Genomic DNA, 18,992 nt, shown 5'->3' on the forward strand with positions numbered 1-18,992 from the left:
CGAAGTTCACCTTTGATTTCTGCATCTAGTAATGCAGCTATTAGAAACCTTTTAATGCTTTGAATGTGCTGTATTCTCCTTCATTCTGACCTCACCATGACTTTCCTTTACATATACACATTTGCTAAAGACCTGTCCCACTGAAGGGCTGGCACCAGGAAGAGGTCTCCTCACCACAGTACCCTTCCCCACTCCCCACTGTGGAGCCTGTCTTTGGAGACCTCAGTAAGTAGCTACTGAATCAATGAAGCGCTTCAGTTGTCATTGCTTGAAGGATTCGGGGTGAAGTGGAGGTCAGATTTTGTTTCCTGTCATTGTGAGACAAGAGCCAATTTATTACTGATATTCTGCTATTAGTTTCAGGCTGATCAGAAGCTTGACTAAAAGAGAGAAATGTACTAGAAGGTGAGAAAATGATTATGCCTTTACTGACTCTGAGGATCTTGTTCTAAAGAGAGGAGGTGGGTTAGGGCCACATCTGATATGGCTGATACTCTCATTCCACCCTCAACAGAACTAGAAGGTAACACTGGGCTTGTCATAGAAGGGGCACATCTGAGTTTCAACATCTGTAAAAGGTCACCGTTAGGGTAGACTGAGGTAACTGGGCTTTTGGTGGATGCTTATAGGGAGAGGCCTCCCCCACCCTAAACACACTTTTTTGTGTGTGAACAGAAAGATGCTAAGGTAAGAAGAGGGGGAATACAGCAGGGTTAGATTTTTTTTAAAAAAAAAATCACGTATAATGGTACAGCTGATGAACTGAACTATGGGAGATTGTAAAATGAGCTGAAGCAGGTCAGGAATGGGAGGTTGTCGGAAGTCTGACTTGATTGTAGAAGACAGCCAAGTAAGGACTGGCCTGTGCGAGGAAGAGGGAGCGAGGTTTTGTGAGCACTGCACTTTAGGTGTCTCCCCACATGAAGAAGAGCAGGATGTGTTTGCTTGTGTTTTTTAAGACAGAGTTTCATAGAGTTTCATCATGTAGCCCTGTCTAACTTAGAACTCACTCTGTAGACCAGGCTGTCTTCAAAGTCACAGAGATCCACCTGCTTCTGCCTCCCACAACCGGCGAAGAACAGGTCTGTGTGAAGGTGAAGAGTCCCATCTGGGGCATGATGAGTTTAAATGCTGGCCATCTACAGGTATTTCCCAAAGACTTCAGGGCAGATAACTCTCTAAGGGATAGAGTTGACAGAGACAAGAGAGGGACCGAGAACTGGGACTTGCTTAGAGTGAGCACATCTGAGTTGCCAGAGCATCGAACATATGTGTAGTCAGCCTTCTGGGCGGAGGACACAGGAAACATGCCATGGTTAATCATATGTCTGAGTTGGTTCTGTGTGGTGGACGGAGGACCATTGGGGAAAACAGAGGCCAGACATATATTCCCAAGAAGACGAGACTTCCCGCATGGGCAACGCCTCCTTATCTTGCTCTTCTGAGAAGTATTACTAACTGTAATGGCATAACTTTCATTAAGTGGTGAGTGAGGCGGCTTCTAGGGCAAGGCTAAGGTGGGACAGGGAGGGAAAGGGGTACTTACACATTGACTGGCTGCCAGGCTGGCCACTGGGCTTTGGCTTTGATGACAGTGAGGACCTCATCACTCTGCAAGAGAACCACACATGGTTAATGCAGTGAGCTAGGCTGACGGCAAAAAGAGGCATTTGGTGGAGTCAGATTGTCTCTCCCTATTTTATTTTGTCGTGTGCTGTGGAGCCATTTTCCTCCAGCGACACCAGAAGGTGGCACTGGGGGTCCAGTGTATAGGTGTAAACTGGATATGGATAATCCCACTCAGTTACACCTTAATTCTTCCGTCTAGCCCATTCCCCGTTGGATCCAGCTGTAACCCAGGCTTCATCTCTATTAGCTAGACTTCCCTGTTTGCTCAGAACGAAGGGCTGAGTCATGAGCGCAGGGTCCAGACACTGCGAGGGGCCTGAGCCAGGTCAACGCTGATCATAGGGCTCTGTTAAGGCAGCCAGCACTTTAGCCTGGGTGCTGTCACCCTGAGGCACCCTCCTGCTGTGGAGACCCCACTCTCACAGACAGGAAGGCCAGACCAAAGCTCTCATACCCCTTCCCCACGGGGCATCTGCTCTATTTTGATTGGACAATAGATAAAGCATCATTAAATTATGGGGGGGCCTCAAATAACTTCTGAGGAAGAATTTGAAAATTAGTATTTTGGAGGCAAACATTGTGTGGTCGTCTTGTGGCAAAGGTCAGAATCTTGGGGTCTTGTTTGACTTGGCCTTGAGATCGAGTTGGGTTTTCACTTTCAGTTACACACAGAGGTGAAGGGTGCCTTGAGCAGTTCGTCAGAGCACCACATTCATCTCCAGATCTCCTCAGATTGAACTTCATTGGCCTCGGTTGCTGCCTTCCCTTAGCCTGAACCCAGCAGCTTGGCCACTATCAACCATAACACACAGGAACATCCAGAATGGTGCCAATTGGGGCAGGAAGAGCTGTGATGTGGGATTCCCCTCTGTATGCTGTGAATACCATTGGTTAATAAAGGACTGCTTTGGGCCTGCGCAGGGAATAGAGGGAGGCAGGGAAAACTAACTGAATGCTGGGAGAGGAGGCAGAGTAGAGAGAAGCCATGTAGCCCCACCGGAGACAGACATCAGAACCTTGCTGGAAGCCCATGACCTCATGGTGAGGCACAGATTAATGGCAATGGGTTAAATTAAGATGTAAAAGCTAGCCAATAAGAAGTTAGAGCTAATAGGCCAAGCAATGATTTAATTAATAGTTTCTGTGTGATTATTTCGGTCCTGGCGGCCGGGATGAACAAGCAACCTCCTTACTACAGAGCTGTGCTGACAATTGCACAGACCTCCGCGTTCAGAGACCTGTTCGCCTGTCTCACAGCTACTTTCTGTCCTCAGAGCCATGCTTGGCAGTAGGTGCCTAGAGCTTACTCAGGATGAATTAATGAGCTCCCTGGAACTCCCATAGCACGGAGAAAGCTGAAGTAAGGGACCAGAGGAGTTCCTCGGCCAAACATTATAGAAACTCCTCTCTGCTTGAGGGCCTTGACCACCATCAGGAAAGGGGGCATGCACAGCCCTCGACAAGGAAGGGGTTTATCCACACCCAGTATGGTCTGGACCTCTGGTGGCCTAGTTTTGATGAGGAGAAGGGCAGGTGCTGGGACAAGCTGACAGAGTTCACAGTCTCTTTCTGAGCATAGTCTCCCTAGGTTGTCCATTGTGGCTGGAGGAAAGAGTCCCTGGGTGTGTAGATAACCCCACACCCGCAGGTCTGCAGGAAAAGCCTACCCTGGCCTCCTGAGGGCTTCCGTTTCTCACAAAAGATTTATGTGTTTGTTTGTAATGCGTCACTCGGATACATCTTTGGGACGGGCTAACAGAAGCTGTCCGTCATGAAGTCACACATGGGATAGGAGTTATTTCTGTGATGCCAGCTTGGCATCTCCTACAACATCCATGTCCACATGGGGTCCTTCCTCTGCCTTCGGACCCACTCCTCCTCCAGAGGCCCCTTCTGTATCCAAATCACATGCACCAGACACCTGGGTAGATGAGAACCATCATCAGATCCCTCCACTTCTGCCTCTCACCCTGTTCAGGACCTCTGCGTTAATGTCCACATACTGGACAAGCTATGCCCCACCCTGAGACATCAGTGGCTCTGTATGACTTCCATGATCATATCACCTTTCCTGTATTTGGACCATGTGACCTTTATCATCTACTGCTGAAACTACTTTCCTCTTTGCTTTTCAATTTCAGAATAATATGCGCTTATTGTGGAAAATTTTTAGCATCACAAGAACACACGGTGTAGACGTTGAGTACAGCCCGCTTCCGCATCGCCCCTGCCTTCTGTCTCCTCTTCCTTCTCCAGAACAGTACAGCTAGGCACAGATCCTTCAGGCCTCTTGCTAGTGTCTGCACCTCTGTGTGTTTGTGTGTGCACTACATACGCCTTCCCTTATAAAGCCCTCGTTATACTGAGAGCCTTACCTTGCACCCTGACTTTTACACTTTCTTTCACGCCACACCATGAGAAACGTTCTTTCAGAGCATTCTACAGACACCATAGAATACGTATCAAATAGCATAGCTCATGATTAAAAATTTTCAAGCCCTGGAAATCTTCAAATCATGGCAAGCCAGTTCACGACATCGAAATGAAGCCTACGATACCAGATCCGAGCAATGAGATGTTGTCCGCTAAGAGATATCTCGCCGCGGAACTAGAATCAATGTGGGTGGAGTTGAGGCAGTCACGGAGCCAGCTGGTCCTACAGATTCACCTTGATTTACAATTAAATCATGGTTTTTGGGCCCTAGCTAATGACATATTGATTTTGCTTCTGCAGTATATTACCCGGCAACAATAGCCCAGACCTTCCATTACTGTTTTATTTATCTGCTTTATTTTCATTGTACAGGTGTTGAGAAAATGCTGGGTCTGTGTGTGGGCAGGACAGCTCCTTGTTGTAAATGGTCTCATCGAGTGCTTACACTGCAGGGCCCATCTACAGCTTATGGTTGGTTCCTTTTGTGATAATTCGTTTTAGTCATTGAAACAAGAAAGGAGCATTTTGGGACATTCATTTTAAATATGAAATATTTTTCTTGGGTATGAGAACACGCATACCCAAAGATACAGTCCCAGTCCTCAGGAGGCTGAGGCTGGAGAACCTTGAGTTAGAGGACAGTCTGGGCTGCATAAGGAGATTCTACTACCATCCATCCATCCACCATCCATCCATCCATCCATCCACCCATCCATCCATCCATCCACCCATCCATCCATCCAACATCCATCCATCCATCCAACCATCCATCCATCCATCCATCCACCCATCCATCCACCCACCCATCCATCCATCCAGTCATCCATCCATCCATCCATCCATCCATCCATCCATCCATCCATCCACCCACCCACCTATCCATCCATCCATCCATCCATCCATCCATCCATCCATCCATCCATCCATCCATCCATCCATCCAGTCAGCCAGCCAGCCAGCCAGCCAGCCAACCAGCCAACACCCCTGCAAAACTAACAAACAAGTATTTTTGTTGAACATTGTTTTTTTTTTTCTGGTATAAACTAAATTCTACAGCACTAGAGACAGGCTGACTTACTCACAGCCACATCTAAGTAGCTGGTTACCCATAGGCACTCATTAAAATGACACTTTTTTTGTTTCTCTCTCTCTCTCTCTCTCTCTCTCTCTCTCTCTCTCTCTCTCTCTCTCTGTCTTTCTGGTTTTTTGAGACAGGGTTTCTCTGTGTAACAATACTAGCTGTCCTGGAACTAGCTCTTGTAGACCAGGCTGGCCTTGAACTCAAAGAGATCTGTCTACCTCTGCCTCCCAAGTGTTGGGATTAAAGGCATGCACCACCGCTGCCCAGCCTTATTTCTCTTCTCTTTCTTAAGATTTTTTAATTCATAAAAACATGTTTAAAGGGCTGGAGAGATGGCTCAGCAGTTAAGAGCACTGGCTGATCTTCCAGGGGTCCTGAGTTCGATTTCCAGCAACCACATGGTGCTCACAACCATCTCCAAATGGAATCTGATGCCTTCTTCTGTCATAAAGGCATTCATGCAAATAGGGTATATATATATATTAGGGTATATATATATACCTATTAGGGTGTATATATATAATAAATAAGTCAATCTTTTAACAAATTATAAAAAACTATGCTTAAAACAAAATAATTAAATATTTATATTACATAGAGGATGCTTTTCTTATCTTTTAATTTCAATTTTTATATGTGTGTTTGTGTGCAAGCGTGTGAGTGTGTGTGCAGGTGCCTTTGGAGGCTAGAAGAGTGCCGCAGAGCCCTTGGAGCTGAAGTTGCAAGTGGTTGTGAACGATCTTGTGTGGGTGCCTCGGAAGAGTAGCCAGTGCTTTTAACTATGCTGCCATCTCTCTGGTGCCCTCTCTCTTTAAGACAAAGTCTTGTTGTGTACACTGGCCTTAAATGTGTGCCTCTTCTATTTCAGACTCCCGAAGATTGAGATTATAGGCGTGTACCACCATGCTCAAATACAATTGTGTGTGTGCGTATAATATATGCATATATATATATATACACATACACACATATATTAATAATAGTCCATTAATAGTGGCTATTTTACTGTTTCTGTAAGTGACACAGTAATGTGAATTTGTGTGCCCATTTCATGCACCCAAGTGTTTTCGTGTCATTGAACAATCCAAAGATGAAGACATTTAAAGCCGTGGTTGGGCCCTCAAAATGCCTGTATTAATGAATATTTCCTGAAAGAATGTGCATGCACCCAGCTCCTCATAGCTTTGTGCACCTCAGGGACTGCTGTTTTGCTGTTTACTGGTTGAGCAGGCTAGAAAGTTGGGTGGTTGAGAGAAAAAAATTCAGATTTAAACCCCAACTATACCTTTGGTTAATTCTGGGTCTTTTGGTAAGTCTCTTGATCCTGCTCAGTTTTCTCATCTGTGAAATGGGACTGTTAAGGGAACTACATGACGCTGCTCTTGTGACCTGTTTATACAGGAAGCACCCCAGGAATATCAGCCTTGCTCTGCAGGTACATTCACAGCGAGCGGGTTGGACTTGAGATGCTCTCAGTTCAGAGTGGAGGTCACAGTTGTAGCTACCCCCAGAGCCTCAGGAGGGCTTCCTTGGGTGCAGCCAAGCTCCAAGTCTTGGTGAGCAGCTGCAGGGGGGTTTCTGTGGTCAGAGAAACATAGATGGGGCCCCTGGGGCTCTGGGCATTTCATACCCTGAAGAACAACAGGCTTAAATTCAGAGTAAGCAATCTACATGGCAGGCTTAAATGAAAAGCTTGTTTTAACAAGCCTCCAAGGCACAGCCAGGATCGTTCAAGGCTCCTCCGAGCCCCTTTACACCTCCCTCAGGAGGCTTTTCAAATGAAGTACTTCAAGGCAGCAGGGGTAGGCCTTGTTTAGATGCTGTTAGCACGTTTCCAAAGACGTGCCAATTAAAATAAGCTCCCCCCAAGAAACTGTAGGTCACCGTGTCTGTCTTACATTTTGCTTTGGGTAAACTTGTTGGAGACTGTGGCAGCTAGGCTCACACCAGCAGTAGCTACTTGTGCCATGTGGGAAAAGCACAGCCCTAAACAGGCTATGGGGTCAGTCAGGCTAGAGGGGTGAGGTTCATGCTGAATGACAACAGGCAGGAGGCAGAAACGGCAGGAGTGGCAGGCGCTGGAATCTGGGGGCAGGGCGGGACCTTCACCCTATGCCCACATCCGGAGACCAGCTGAGTTTGTCTGTCACCTCCTTCCTTCCTGGTTTCTAGGCTCCTCTTGGCACCTGTCTGACTCCTCACGTTTGACGTCATCTCCCAGTCAGACACCAAAGCTGTTTCCTTCCTCCCAGGTTTCCTCTGCTCCTAGCAACTCTGAGGCTGTCATTAACACCAGCTTGGGTACCCTGCCTGAGGTACGAAAGAACAAGCTCTCTCTTTCCAGGAAGACAAGGGAGATGAAGTTGGTGATGGGGAGGAAAAAGGTGAAACAAACAGCTTTGACTTCCTGTTTTTATATGTCAGGTCTCTAGCTTTTTAAATTATGATGGCATGACCCAGTGGGATCATGTGACTGAACGTGAAGGCTGTGTGATTCAGTGAAAGGTTGCAGAATGTACAATGACCAAATGAATGCACATTGAATTAAAAAGACAAAGGCCTATTAAATCCAAAGTGTTTCTCGAGGCACTCACCTACACCGTATCTAGCGACTTCACCGCAGCCTTGGTTCTGAACACACAGTATGCTCTCTGTCCCGAGTAGGATGTCACACCACACACGGCCAATGAAAGCTTGACTCAGACTCAAAACTATTGCATGTTAGAGAATGCAGTGTTGTTATGTATAAAGTTCGCTGCTCTTATAGATACACACTGATTTGATCAAGAGAAACAAAGGCAGTATAATTCCATTTTCATCCCTCAACATATAAGCATCATATTTATAATTTTCATTGTATTATATTATAGTATCTGATTTTTCTAGTTGCTCTTTGAGTTGCTGACTTGATTTTCATAAAAATTATTAAATTAATTTTGGTTTGGAATAAGAAAAAAATTTCTAGCAATTTTCTGAAATGTCTCTAGCCATATTTTAGCCATTTGCAGTATATATATATATATATATACACACACACACATATATGTGTGTGTGTGTGTATGTGTGTGTGTGCGTGCACGTGTGCACGCGCAGTGGCTTTCTCAGCACTGACAATTAAAATATCAAAATATCAGTCAAGTCTGGAAAATGTTGAAGATGCTCTACATCCCTCAGAGTCAAATATTTAACCAAAGTTTAATTCTTTATGCAAAACAGATAAGCACAGGCACCTTGTCAGTGTGCGAATTTGCTTTTGTCTTTAATAAAAGGTAAGATCATCTGTGCTCAACAAATTGTTTTAAAATAAAACCTACTACGGGTTATTGTCAGAAAATCGTTTATATATCCATCTTACTTACCTAAATACCCAGAATTGTTTAAAAATCTCTCCTGCAGGGGGCTGGAGAGATGGCTCAGCAGTTAAGAGCTTTGCCTGCTCTTCCCAAGGTCCTGAGTTCAATTCCCAGCAACCACATGGTGGCTCACAACCATCTGTAATGAGGTCTGGTGCCCTCTTCTGGCCTGCAGGCATACACACAGACAGAATACTGTATACATAATAAATAAATAAATTAAAAAAAAATCTCTCCTGCAGAAGGGGTTTGTGAGTGGAAAAGTTTTGAAAGCCATGTACAGGCAACTTGACAATTACCTGCATATAGCATCCCACTTAATCCACATTCTACAGGAACAAAGCCAGTATTTATATTTTTTAATTCCCAGAAACTTATTTGGCCAAAGCAGTTTCTCAGGTAGGCACAGGAGCGAGGGCTGAGGGTGGCCCGGGAGAGCTGGCCCCATCTCTTCATGATGTTCCTGCTATGTCCTGGAGGCTCTGAGTTCTAAATAGCAAGCTGCAATAGGAGGCTTAGCAGGCAGTGTTCACAGCAACTGTAAAGGTGACGCTGTCTGGAGTACGAGTTTTGATAGGAACAGTGGTTGGTGGTGGTCTGTATGTGGGGGGATGAGGGTGGGACAGGCTCCCTGAGAAGAAGAGCTTCTACTAAAAAGAGGGCATCCCTAAAACACCAAAGCACCCGTAGAGACTCCGCCACCCACCACACGTCAGCGTGTGTCCATCAGTCAAGTGACTTCTGCACTCCAACCAGGAACACGGACCCCAGCGCAGGATGTTTGGCCCCACAACTCACGTCTTTCTACCTGCCCAATGACCCACGTCATTTTGCCCATCTTAGTCTGTGCTCCCCTGGTCCCACTTGGTAGTTTTCTCAATGAGTCCTTTCCATGAGGCACAGACCTCTGGTTCTCTCTGATGAACAACCTGGAACCCTGGGTGGAAACCCCTTGAGCGCTGTGTGCCTCTATTATCTGCTCTGCCCTTTCCCAGAATTTCCACTCTCATCCACTTCGGATGACTTCTAGCTATGTGGGTAACTTTGCATCCCTTGGTAGCATCCAGTGACAAACAGCTGGAAATGAGCCGTTTTATGAGGTGATATCAGGACTGTCACATCCTTCAAATCGATTGTGCCCAACGGTAGACTCCCGTCATTTTGGCAGGCTTCGGGTTTATTGGGTTATAAATAAGGACAGGAATTTTCTGGTGGCACTTTACAGTTTGCCCAGAGCTCCTAGGTTCTTCACTGTGGCCCTTTGAGGCAGGCAGCTATACGCTCCTCAGATCTCAGAAGAGGTAACGAGGACTCATCTCGCCTCTGGTACTGCTCTTGTGGAGGTCACCAGTGACCTCTCCATGCCCAAGGCAAAGGCTGCACTCAGGAGTACTCAACAGTGCCTGGCAAAAGGACCTCTCCCTCTTCCCCAGCACGTACTCCTGGGGCTCACTGTTTTTCCATGTCCTCGACGTCCTTTTGGCCACTCCTTCTTGGTTTTCTCTCTGACTCCTTCACTTCTTCTAAACACAGCAAGGAAGGGAAGAGAGAGAGCAGATCTCAGGGGCCTGGCAAGGTCCCCACCCACTGTGGGCTTCAAGGTCAGAGGATTTCAACCAGCAGAAGATCGTGTCCAACTTTGGTCCTCTTTTCTTCATGTTCTGTCCACTCTTCCACAGACATCTTGCCTAGTTCAAGCCTTACACAGTCAATTGTACATGGGATTTTATTTTAAGATTCAGTTTATATATGTGTGTGTGTGTGTGTGTGTGTGTGTGTCTGTGTATAGACACATGAGTGCAGAGCTCATGGTAGCTAGAAGAAGGTTCCAGATCTCCCAGGCAGGCTACCTGACATGGAGGCTGGGAACCGAACCCCATCCTCTACATGATCAGTATTCACTCGCAACTACTCTGCCCTCTCTTCAGTCCTTGTACGTGAGTTTCAATAATGTGTGCCTCCACCCCCAAAATAGTGTATGCCAGCTGTGCAATATTTCAGCTGGAACTGAACCCCACTTTCTCTCCCCATTCCTCATCCTTCCTGAGGTAATGCCAACATTCCAGGTGGCCACCCATGAAGTCTCTCTTACATGCCACATCCACTCCATCAAACTTGCCGCCAGATCTGCTTCCAAAATGTCCTCACCATCTAGCTTACACCCCATCTGCATGGCCACCCTGGCCTAAGCCACCACTGTGGCTCCAGATGGCTGTACCTGCTAGCTTTGCTGTGCTCTCTATGTAACCCGAGTGCCCCCAGATGCTCCTGAGTTGGAGGCTTTCTCCCCAGGGTGCAGGGTTAGAAGACGTGTGGATCTCTGGGTGGTGAGGTCTGGTGGGAGAGTGTAACTGTTAGACCCTGGTTCTAGCTCTCAAGGACAGATGGTCATCAGGCCGGGGATCGTGGAAACCTGGAAAGTGGTTTCTTTCTCTGGTACCTGTTCCTCACGCCACCTCCTTGTCACTGTATCCCAGCATCACAGACTCCTTGCTTTTCTTCCAGTATGTCAGGTGCATGCACTTTGAACTTGCTGTCCCCTGTCCCCTCATTGTCAAGTGCACTTTGAACTTCTTGTTCCCTATATCCTCAATGCTGTTCCCCCAGACCCCAGAGCGCCCATTCCTTCTCCTCCTCCAGCTCTTCACTTAAGTGTCTCCTTCTCAATGCAACCTCTGATGGCCACAGCAGTTCCCCACCTCTCCTCCATCCAACACTGCCATCCTTTCATCTGAATAGATTTCCTCTGTAACACTTGCCACGGGGCAGCTTCCTGGGTATCTGCTTATTTAGTTTTCATCCCCTGCTGGAGGAGCAGCGAGAGGGCAAGGGCTTTCCTTTTGCTTACTGCTTGTACTATCCCAGCACATGCTCCTCCAGAGTTGAACGAGTGAGAGGCTGGGATAAACAAGAGGCTGGTGTCCTTCGCATCCCCAATTCACCTGCACTGTGCTGGACTATACTGGAGCCCCGGGCTGTGATAACCATAATAGTCAAGCTGGGGATCAGCAGGAACTGTTGGGAGCAGCAGCGGCCAAATGGCCTGAGAGCCGCCAGGCTGTCAGAGGAGGGGGAAGGGCACGCCCAGAGGCTGGTTGATGAGCTCAGGTGTGATAATTCATGTTGCTTGTCAACCTGAGAGGATCTAGTATCACCTAGGAGACAAGCCGCCTCGGAGAGATTGTCTAGATTGGGCTAATTGAAGCAGGATGACCCACCCTGCATGTGGACAGCGCCACTCCAGAGCTGGGCTGAATACAAAGAAGAAACCGAGCTGAAAGTACCAGCGTTCATAGCTCTGCTTTCTGGCTATGGATGCCCTGTGGTCAGCTGCATCAGATCCTGCCACCATACTTTCCCTGTACCCGCCCAGTGGGAACCAAAATAAACCCCACCTTCCTTAAGTTGCATTTATCAGGTATTCTGTCGTCACAATAAGAAGTAACAAGCATCTGTGGCTGGGATCACGGGTTCTGAGTCATCTTTGGGGCATCCCGGGGCTGGCCATAGGCAAGTGCTCATCCCATGCCTTGTCTCCTCCAGGAAGCAGCTGCCACCCCGACCTACCATCTGACCAGCTGCTTCAGAGCTAGAGAAACATCTGAAGCCCATCTAAGATCTGCACGGAAGCATCTCACATCCAATTTCTTTTCAAACACAGCCTGTATTTCCAATGGGAAGATTGCATAATGCTTGCAGATAACAATTTTCCCGAGATGTTTTTGAGGACGTGGCTTGGCAATCATGGAGCAGGAGAGAAAGGGCCCTTCAAGCAGCCCTGGCCCAGCTCACTGCTCTCTATGCTCCAGCCAGGGCTGTCTGGGCTGGGCTGGCAGCTCTGAGGTCCTGCACCATACCAAGCCCTACTGTCACCTGCACTGATCACAAGCATCCATCCCCTGGGCTTTCCTTTTGGTTGGGTTTAACTTCATTTTCTGGGTTTTTATCGTGTCCTTATTGTGTTCATGACAGCCCCCTTGTCCCCTGAGTCTGAAGAGAGGGTGGGACATGAACATCCCCCTTGAGTCTCCAGGTCCTTGTCTCTCTCCCCTTCTTCCCCTCTCCAGTGAATAGGGAAAACTTTGTGCCAGTACCACAGCTGAGAGGCAGCAGAGGGCCAGGCAAGGTGACACTCATTTCTTGGGGTTGACAGAAGATTCATGTGGGACAGAATGCACTAAGCAGGAACATTGTGTTTTCAAACAGGAGCAGCTGCAAGGAAGCCAGGGCGAGCGCAGGGAGGGCGAGTCACACCTCACTCCAGAGCTGGCAGGAGATGCCTCCCTTTGGAAGGGCAGCCCCTCTTGCTGGGCACGGAAGCACCTGTGTGATCTCAATGGCACAGCTCTTGACACTGCGGTCCCGTCTCCCAGTCTCACCTTGCTCCCCAAGGGACTGGTCCCATCTCTGAAGCCAGTGGTGGAGCCAATGAACTGCTTCACCTATGACTTCAGCACCGTCCCCTACACATGGGAGGTGTGTAAGAGAATATTCAAGGGACGAATAATGAATTAGTTAATTAAATCATTGATGACAAGCTAGAGGAGGTCTTGGCCTTTGCTGCCCTTGAGGGGTTGCTTAAAGGGTCTTGTTCCAAGGGAAGGATTTGTGGAGGAAAGGGAACTGTGATCGGATGTGTATTGATAGAGAGGTCTGCTGGCAGCTGTGGGAGGGGGATGTGGTGTGGGACGACACTGGTCAGGGGGCCATTGCAGTGTGTGTGTGGAGTGACAGGGCAGAGAGGCAAAGTGGGAGATGTCACACACAAGCACCCAAGGTAGCGTCAACGAGAACTGACAGCCGTGGGCACGAAACCAAGAGGGCGGGGGCTACACGGAGAGTCATCAGGGGCAGCCAGACCCATGAGACTGGAGTTTAAGCAGAGGTCAGGAAGGAGGTGTGTATCTTAGCCAGAAGCCTGTTAGTGGTAGAACAAGACAGCGCCCCTGGGAGTAGAGAAGCTGGCAGAAAAGAGGAGGAAGATCCAGGAGCTTCAAAAAAGATGCCAAGGGTTGGAGAGATGGCTCAGTGGTTAAGAGCACTGACTGCTCTTCCAGAGGACCTGGGTTCAATTCCCAGCAGCCACATGGCAGCTCACAACTGTCTTTAACTCCAGTTCCAGGGGATCTGATACCTTCACACCAATGCATATAAAATAAAACTAAATAAATTCTTTTAAAAGTGAAAGAAAAATGCTGAGAGAGAAGGAGGGCCCCATGCGATGCCCCACACTGTCCCACTATCCTTTGCTACCCTACTGCGTGCTCCCCGTGGCTACCAGTGCCCGTTCATCCTTTGTCGGGCCAGACAGGCCACTGAAGCAGGTTCAGGAAAGAGAGAAGGGGAAGCTGTGCAGTCAGCAAACCCAGGCACCTGCCTTTGTAGGGCTCCCCAGAATAAAAAGGGACCAAGAAAGTGGTGGTCACTGAAGGACAGAGAGTTACTTTTCAGTACAGGAATGAATGATACCTAGACAATTCTGTATTAAAAGGGTAAAATCAAATGCAGAAGGGAAACTGAGGCTGCGGGACAGAGAGAGGCTGGGCTTGTGGGGCTCTGGTTCCCGATCTAATGGGGGGAGGTAGGAGCTGGACTGAGGGCTTTGTGGGGGAAGATGTCTTCCAATCTTGCAAGGTTGTGAAGATTATGGCGGAGTGCGGCAGCTGTAGGTTCTGGACGTTGCTTGGCTGATGGCAAGGACCCCTTCGGTCAGCAGGTGTTGGCTAAGAACTGAATCTATAGGAGGCTCAGTCGCTGCTGAAGATGCAGCCCTGAATGCACACCACTGCCCTTGTGCTCACAGAGCTACCAGAGTTGGAGGAAGGGAGAAACAAAGGAGCAGGTTCTTAGGAGCATCTGCGGACAACAGACCCCAGCTAAGGAACGTGTAAGGGCGAAAGGTTTCTACCGGCTCATGGTTACAGAGGTTTCTGCCCACAATTGGTAGGCCCTGCTGCCTTGGGCCTGTGGTAGCACTGGTGATCTCTGGTAGGAATATGTGGTGGAGAAAGCCTGTTTACTTTATTGCGGCCAAGATCAGAAGAGAAACGGGAAAGGGCCAACTTCCTAACATCTCCTTCAAGGGCACAAGCGGTTTAACTTCCTTCCATTAAGCCCCACCTCCTAAGGGTTCTTATCCCATCCTATAGCCCCATAGGCTAGATCCCCACAGTAGTCTCTGGGGGATGTTCTAGGTCCAACTAAAGTGTGCAGTGTGCAAAATAACTTGCTTCTTTTGGAGGAATAAATCAAAGAATGGCGACAAGGAGGGCCACAGCTGGGGAGAGAGCAGGAGGGTCCATCCTTTAGTATGCAGGGGAAACCTTAATCGATTTATAAGGGATTGAAGGTATGGATTTATAAGGGTTGAAGGTATTGATGCCCACATATATGATTAAGGCCAGGCAGGCATTCTACCCGAACAAAATATATCTTATGTACCCAAGCATAGTCTTCAGAATTGTAGAATTTTAAGAAGATAACATGACCACTATTAGAGTTATCTGAGAAGAGGAACCATAATGGAGAAAATGCATCAATAAAACTGGGCTGTAGGCAAATAGTGCTTTATGTGGGGAGGATCCAGCCCATTGTGGCCACCTCTGGGCAGGTGGCCTTGGGGTATATAAGAAAGCAGGCTAAGAACGTCCTGGGAGCAGACCAGTAAGCAGCACTCCTCCACAGTCTCTGCTTCAACTCCTGCCTGCAGGTAGTTCCCACCCTGACTTCCCTCAGTGATGAACTGTGATGGGGAAGTGTAAGCTGAAATAAACCTTTTCCTCCCCAAGTTACGTTTGGTCATCATGGTGTTCTGGTTCCATCACAGCAACAGAAACGCTAACTAAGACAACCGTGCTTGAGGACCAAGAAAGGGAATGAGAGAAAAACGCAAAACTAAATGCCTAGAATCCTCCCATCCTTACCCAACAGCTGTCACCAATTCCACAGAGTCGCTTACAAGTCTTCAACACTGAGTTGGTGGCAATGTGTGTGTGCGTGTGTGTGTGAGATGTGTGCATGTGCTCGTGCATGTGAGTGTAAGCACATCTATACTAGCGTGTGCCAGTGGAGAACAGAAGACAGACAACCCTGGGTGCTGTGCCTCACCTCTACTTTCTTTGAGACGGGGATCTCTCTTTTGCTGTTTATAGGTCAGGCTAGCTGACTTGTGAGATTTCATGGGTTCTCCTATCTCTGCTTTCCACCCAGCTTTACATGGACTCTGGGGATTTGAACACTGGACCCTCTGCTTGCACGGCATGTGTTTTACCCAAACAAGCCATGTTTTTTCTCAACTGGACAGCGATGAAGACTTTTGAGAGTGGCATTGTGTGAGACCACTGCAGTGGGCTATGACAATCTCATAGAGGACAACACCGCAGCAGCCAGGAAGGTGGGCAGAGGGGCAGGAGTGCCAACGAAGGGTAGGAATCATGAGGCAGCACCGATGGACTCTTTTCTTGATGATTTCAAAGCCTGTTAGTCTTTGTTAGGGAAAGAATGTCTTTCAAATAAAAGCAGTTTCAAAAGGAGCAAGGAGTCACCATCTGAGCATCAACAGCAACAGCTCTCCTTCCTCAGCAAGAGCGGCTGACTCAGGCATGGTCGTCTTGGCAGCCTGTTTTGCTGGGTCCTTAAATATAATAACATTTCGCTTCATCATCTCCCTTTATCCACTGATTTCCATAAAAAGCTTTCAAATTATTAAGTAATGAAGCTGCAAATGACCTGGTCGGTAAGTAAGGAAGCCTTCAGGTGCTCGGCACATTAGACTCAAATCAGATTCCCGGGAATGCCGCTTTCTCAACAGGTGCTATTTAAATGCAAAGTAACAGCTCTGCTAAGTGGTGGGGATTTAACCCTTTACATTCCTGAGACCCTCGCACAGCTGAGGTTTGAGCAGATTTGGGAGAGGATGGGAGAAACTTTGGGTGGTTGACTGACCCTAAGTGGAGGTCCCCACCAGGAAGTTGGGATGTTCTTACATATACGGGGTATCCCTCTTCCAGTCTATCCATAATTATGCAGGTTCCACTGCTGTGGGACAATGGTTTGTACCCTGTCAATTGTATTTTAATAAAACATTGATTGGCCAGTAGCCAGGGAGGAAGTATAGGCGGGACAACCAGGCAGGAGGTAGAAGCAGGGCAATGAGAACAGGAAAATTCTGAGAAGAGGAGTCTGTAATCCCGATCCAGCCACAGAGCAAGCAAGATGTGACTGCTTCGCTCAAAAAGGTATCAAGCCACGTGGCTAACATAGACAAGAATAATGGGCTAATATAAGTTATAAGAGTTAATAAGAAGCCTGAGCTAATGGGCAATCAGTTTAGAGTTAATGTAGACCTCTGTGTGATTTCTTTGGGACTTAATGACTGCTGGAACCGGGCAGGACAGTGAAGGTTCCTCTTTTACTTATTATCATAAGACCATAGAGCAGAAGTGGTGGAGCAGTGTGGTGGGATAGGGCGAATGAGGTCCTGCCTTTACTCTGCTATTTAAGTGCTGTGCTTGTTTAAGGAAATTGCTCTCTGAGCTTGGTTCTTTATCTGGAAAATACATTTACTGAGCTGGGTTCAGGCTGGGGCAGGGCAGTAGATGCTCTCCCCAGCCTTGTGGAGGCTGTCATCTAGTGAATTAATAGCATGCATCACGATTAAGTGAGATAATGCTCGAGAAGGCCAGGCCAGGTGAACAGAAGGAAGATTGGCAGGCTCCGCCCCGTCTTCCCAAGAGCAATTCTCTCTATTGTATTACCTTACAGGGAACAACGGAACATGGCATGCTACCTGTTGCCTGTCATGCCCAGCTGTCTCCAGGCTTGTGCTTTTGTGCAGGGTCCTTTTGCAATTATCCCTTGTCTCCTCAGGAACGGTCCTTTTGAAAACCCTTTCAGATGTCCTCGATTCTCAAGCCATCTTCTTCCAGGCTCTTGGTCACAGTCATTCTTTGCCCCGGCAGATGTCTAGCGAAGCACACATCTCCTAGCATGTGTTTGCTCAGGCACACTGAGCGGAGTTCAGTAAAGGGAAGCTTCCGTTCCCAAAGCTTCATGGACATCTTGAGAGGAACTGCACAGTAGACTGTGACCTGAAGAAGGAGTGTCACAGGGATTTCACAGATGAGGCAACAGGATCAGAGGCCTCACTGTGTTTCCCTATCCCCCAGGATCTGGGAGATGCTGGGGCTTTGTGACCCCTGTCAACATCTTAGCTCTCTGTGGGGCTAAGCACTCTTCTATTTTGCAGCAGATACTTATGATGGATCGTCTCAACGTGTTCTGACAGAGCATCAGCAGGTGGTCTCAGGTGCCAGGGCATATCTGCTCAGTTTCCAGCCCCACCTACTATGCTGCTGTGGGCCAGCAGAGATGACTTCCTGCTGGCAGGAGCAATGCTAAAATGGAGCTCTTAGTTATCGGGATTGTTATTCTTTTGGCCCTTTAAGGGGCAAGCCACGCCCACTCCCGGTGACCCCTGACCTCTCCCCACCATCTTGGATCACACACTCTTACTGCTCTCCTCTTGGGGTTGCACGCATCTCCCCATTTCCCTCTCTCTCTCTCTCTCTCTCTCTCTCTCTCTCTCTCTCTCTCTCCCCCTCTCCCTTTTTCTCTCTTTTCCCCTCCCTTTCTCCTCCATAACTCCCTAAATAAATATCTCAACATGTTGAGTCTGTCCTTTCTCTATGTTTCCTGTCTCCCGGACCCACTGCGAGCTCTCCACCTGCTCACATGGCCCCCCACAGTCGTCTCTGCCTTGGGACTAGAGTCTGCTGCCTGCCTACAGCTGCTGCTGGGGCATGCCAGCAGTTTTTAAAGTATAAAAGGGATAAACTGTCTCAGTGTGAGATCACACCTCACTCATTCGGGAGGCAGTCTCCACCAGGGAGTACCCAGGAAACCAAGGTCATCCCCCAAGGCAAAGGAGAGCTCTCAGCAGAGGTCTTCCCAGGAACTAGGACCGGCCACCCACTGTCTCCCTCTGTCCCATAGCTGTAGTTCCTAAGGATGTGCCCTTGCAGGAACTGGACTCCCAGGACCCATGGGAGTAGTTGGAGGGCAAGAAGAGGCAGTCAATCAGTCAATGACATGGTTCCCAGGTGAAGTTCAAAGAATCCGTGTGGCAGCATGTGAAGGTGTCAGTGACAGAAGAATAGTGAAGAGAGAAGTCTGCCCACAGGACCCCAGTGTCCCAAAGAACCCTGGTGTCTGGGTGCTGAACTCAGAAAGGTCTGGGCTAGGGTGCTGTGCTTTGTATATGGACTGCAAGCAGCCGTTGAATTCTCACAGAATAGCATTGCCCTTTATATTAGAGCCGTGGTCTGAATTAGCATTTTAAGAGGGCTTGGAGTTTATCTGCATGATCATTGCTGTCTATAGTCTTCCAAGAGCTATAAGCAAAAGGAATTATTATCTACTTACTTTTACACATATTTAAATAATAATGCTAAGATGAAAGCAATTGCAACTTAAACTCGGGTACTTGGGAAGCCAA

General features: G+C 48.0%; 1 protein-coding gene across 1 annotated transcript in view; it reads right to left on the reverse strand.

Moving 5' to 3' along the window:
- Positions 1-18,992, reverse strand: part of Spon1 (spondin 1) — a 300,422-nt gene that overhangs the window by 21,903 nt on the left and 259,527 nt on the right. Inside the window, exon 7 of the mRNA XM_048460302.3 lies at positions 1,547-1,611. Within this exon, the coding sequence (XP_048316259.3) occupies positions 1,547-1,611 (65 nt within the window). The remainder of the gene's footprint in view (positions 1-1,546; positions 1,612-18,992) is intronic.

Source organism: Myodes glareolus, chromosome 7, assembly GCF_982192425.1.
Source record: "Myodes glareolus chromosome 7, mMyoGla1.1, whole genome shotgun sequence".
Lineage (NCBI taxonomy): Eukaryota > Metazoa > Chordata > Mammalia > Rodentia > Cricetidae > Myodes > Myodes glareolus.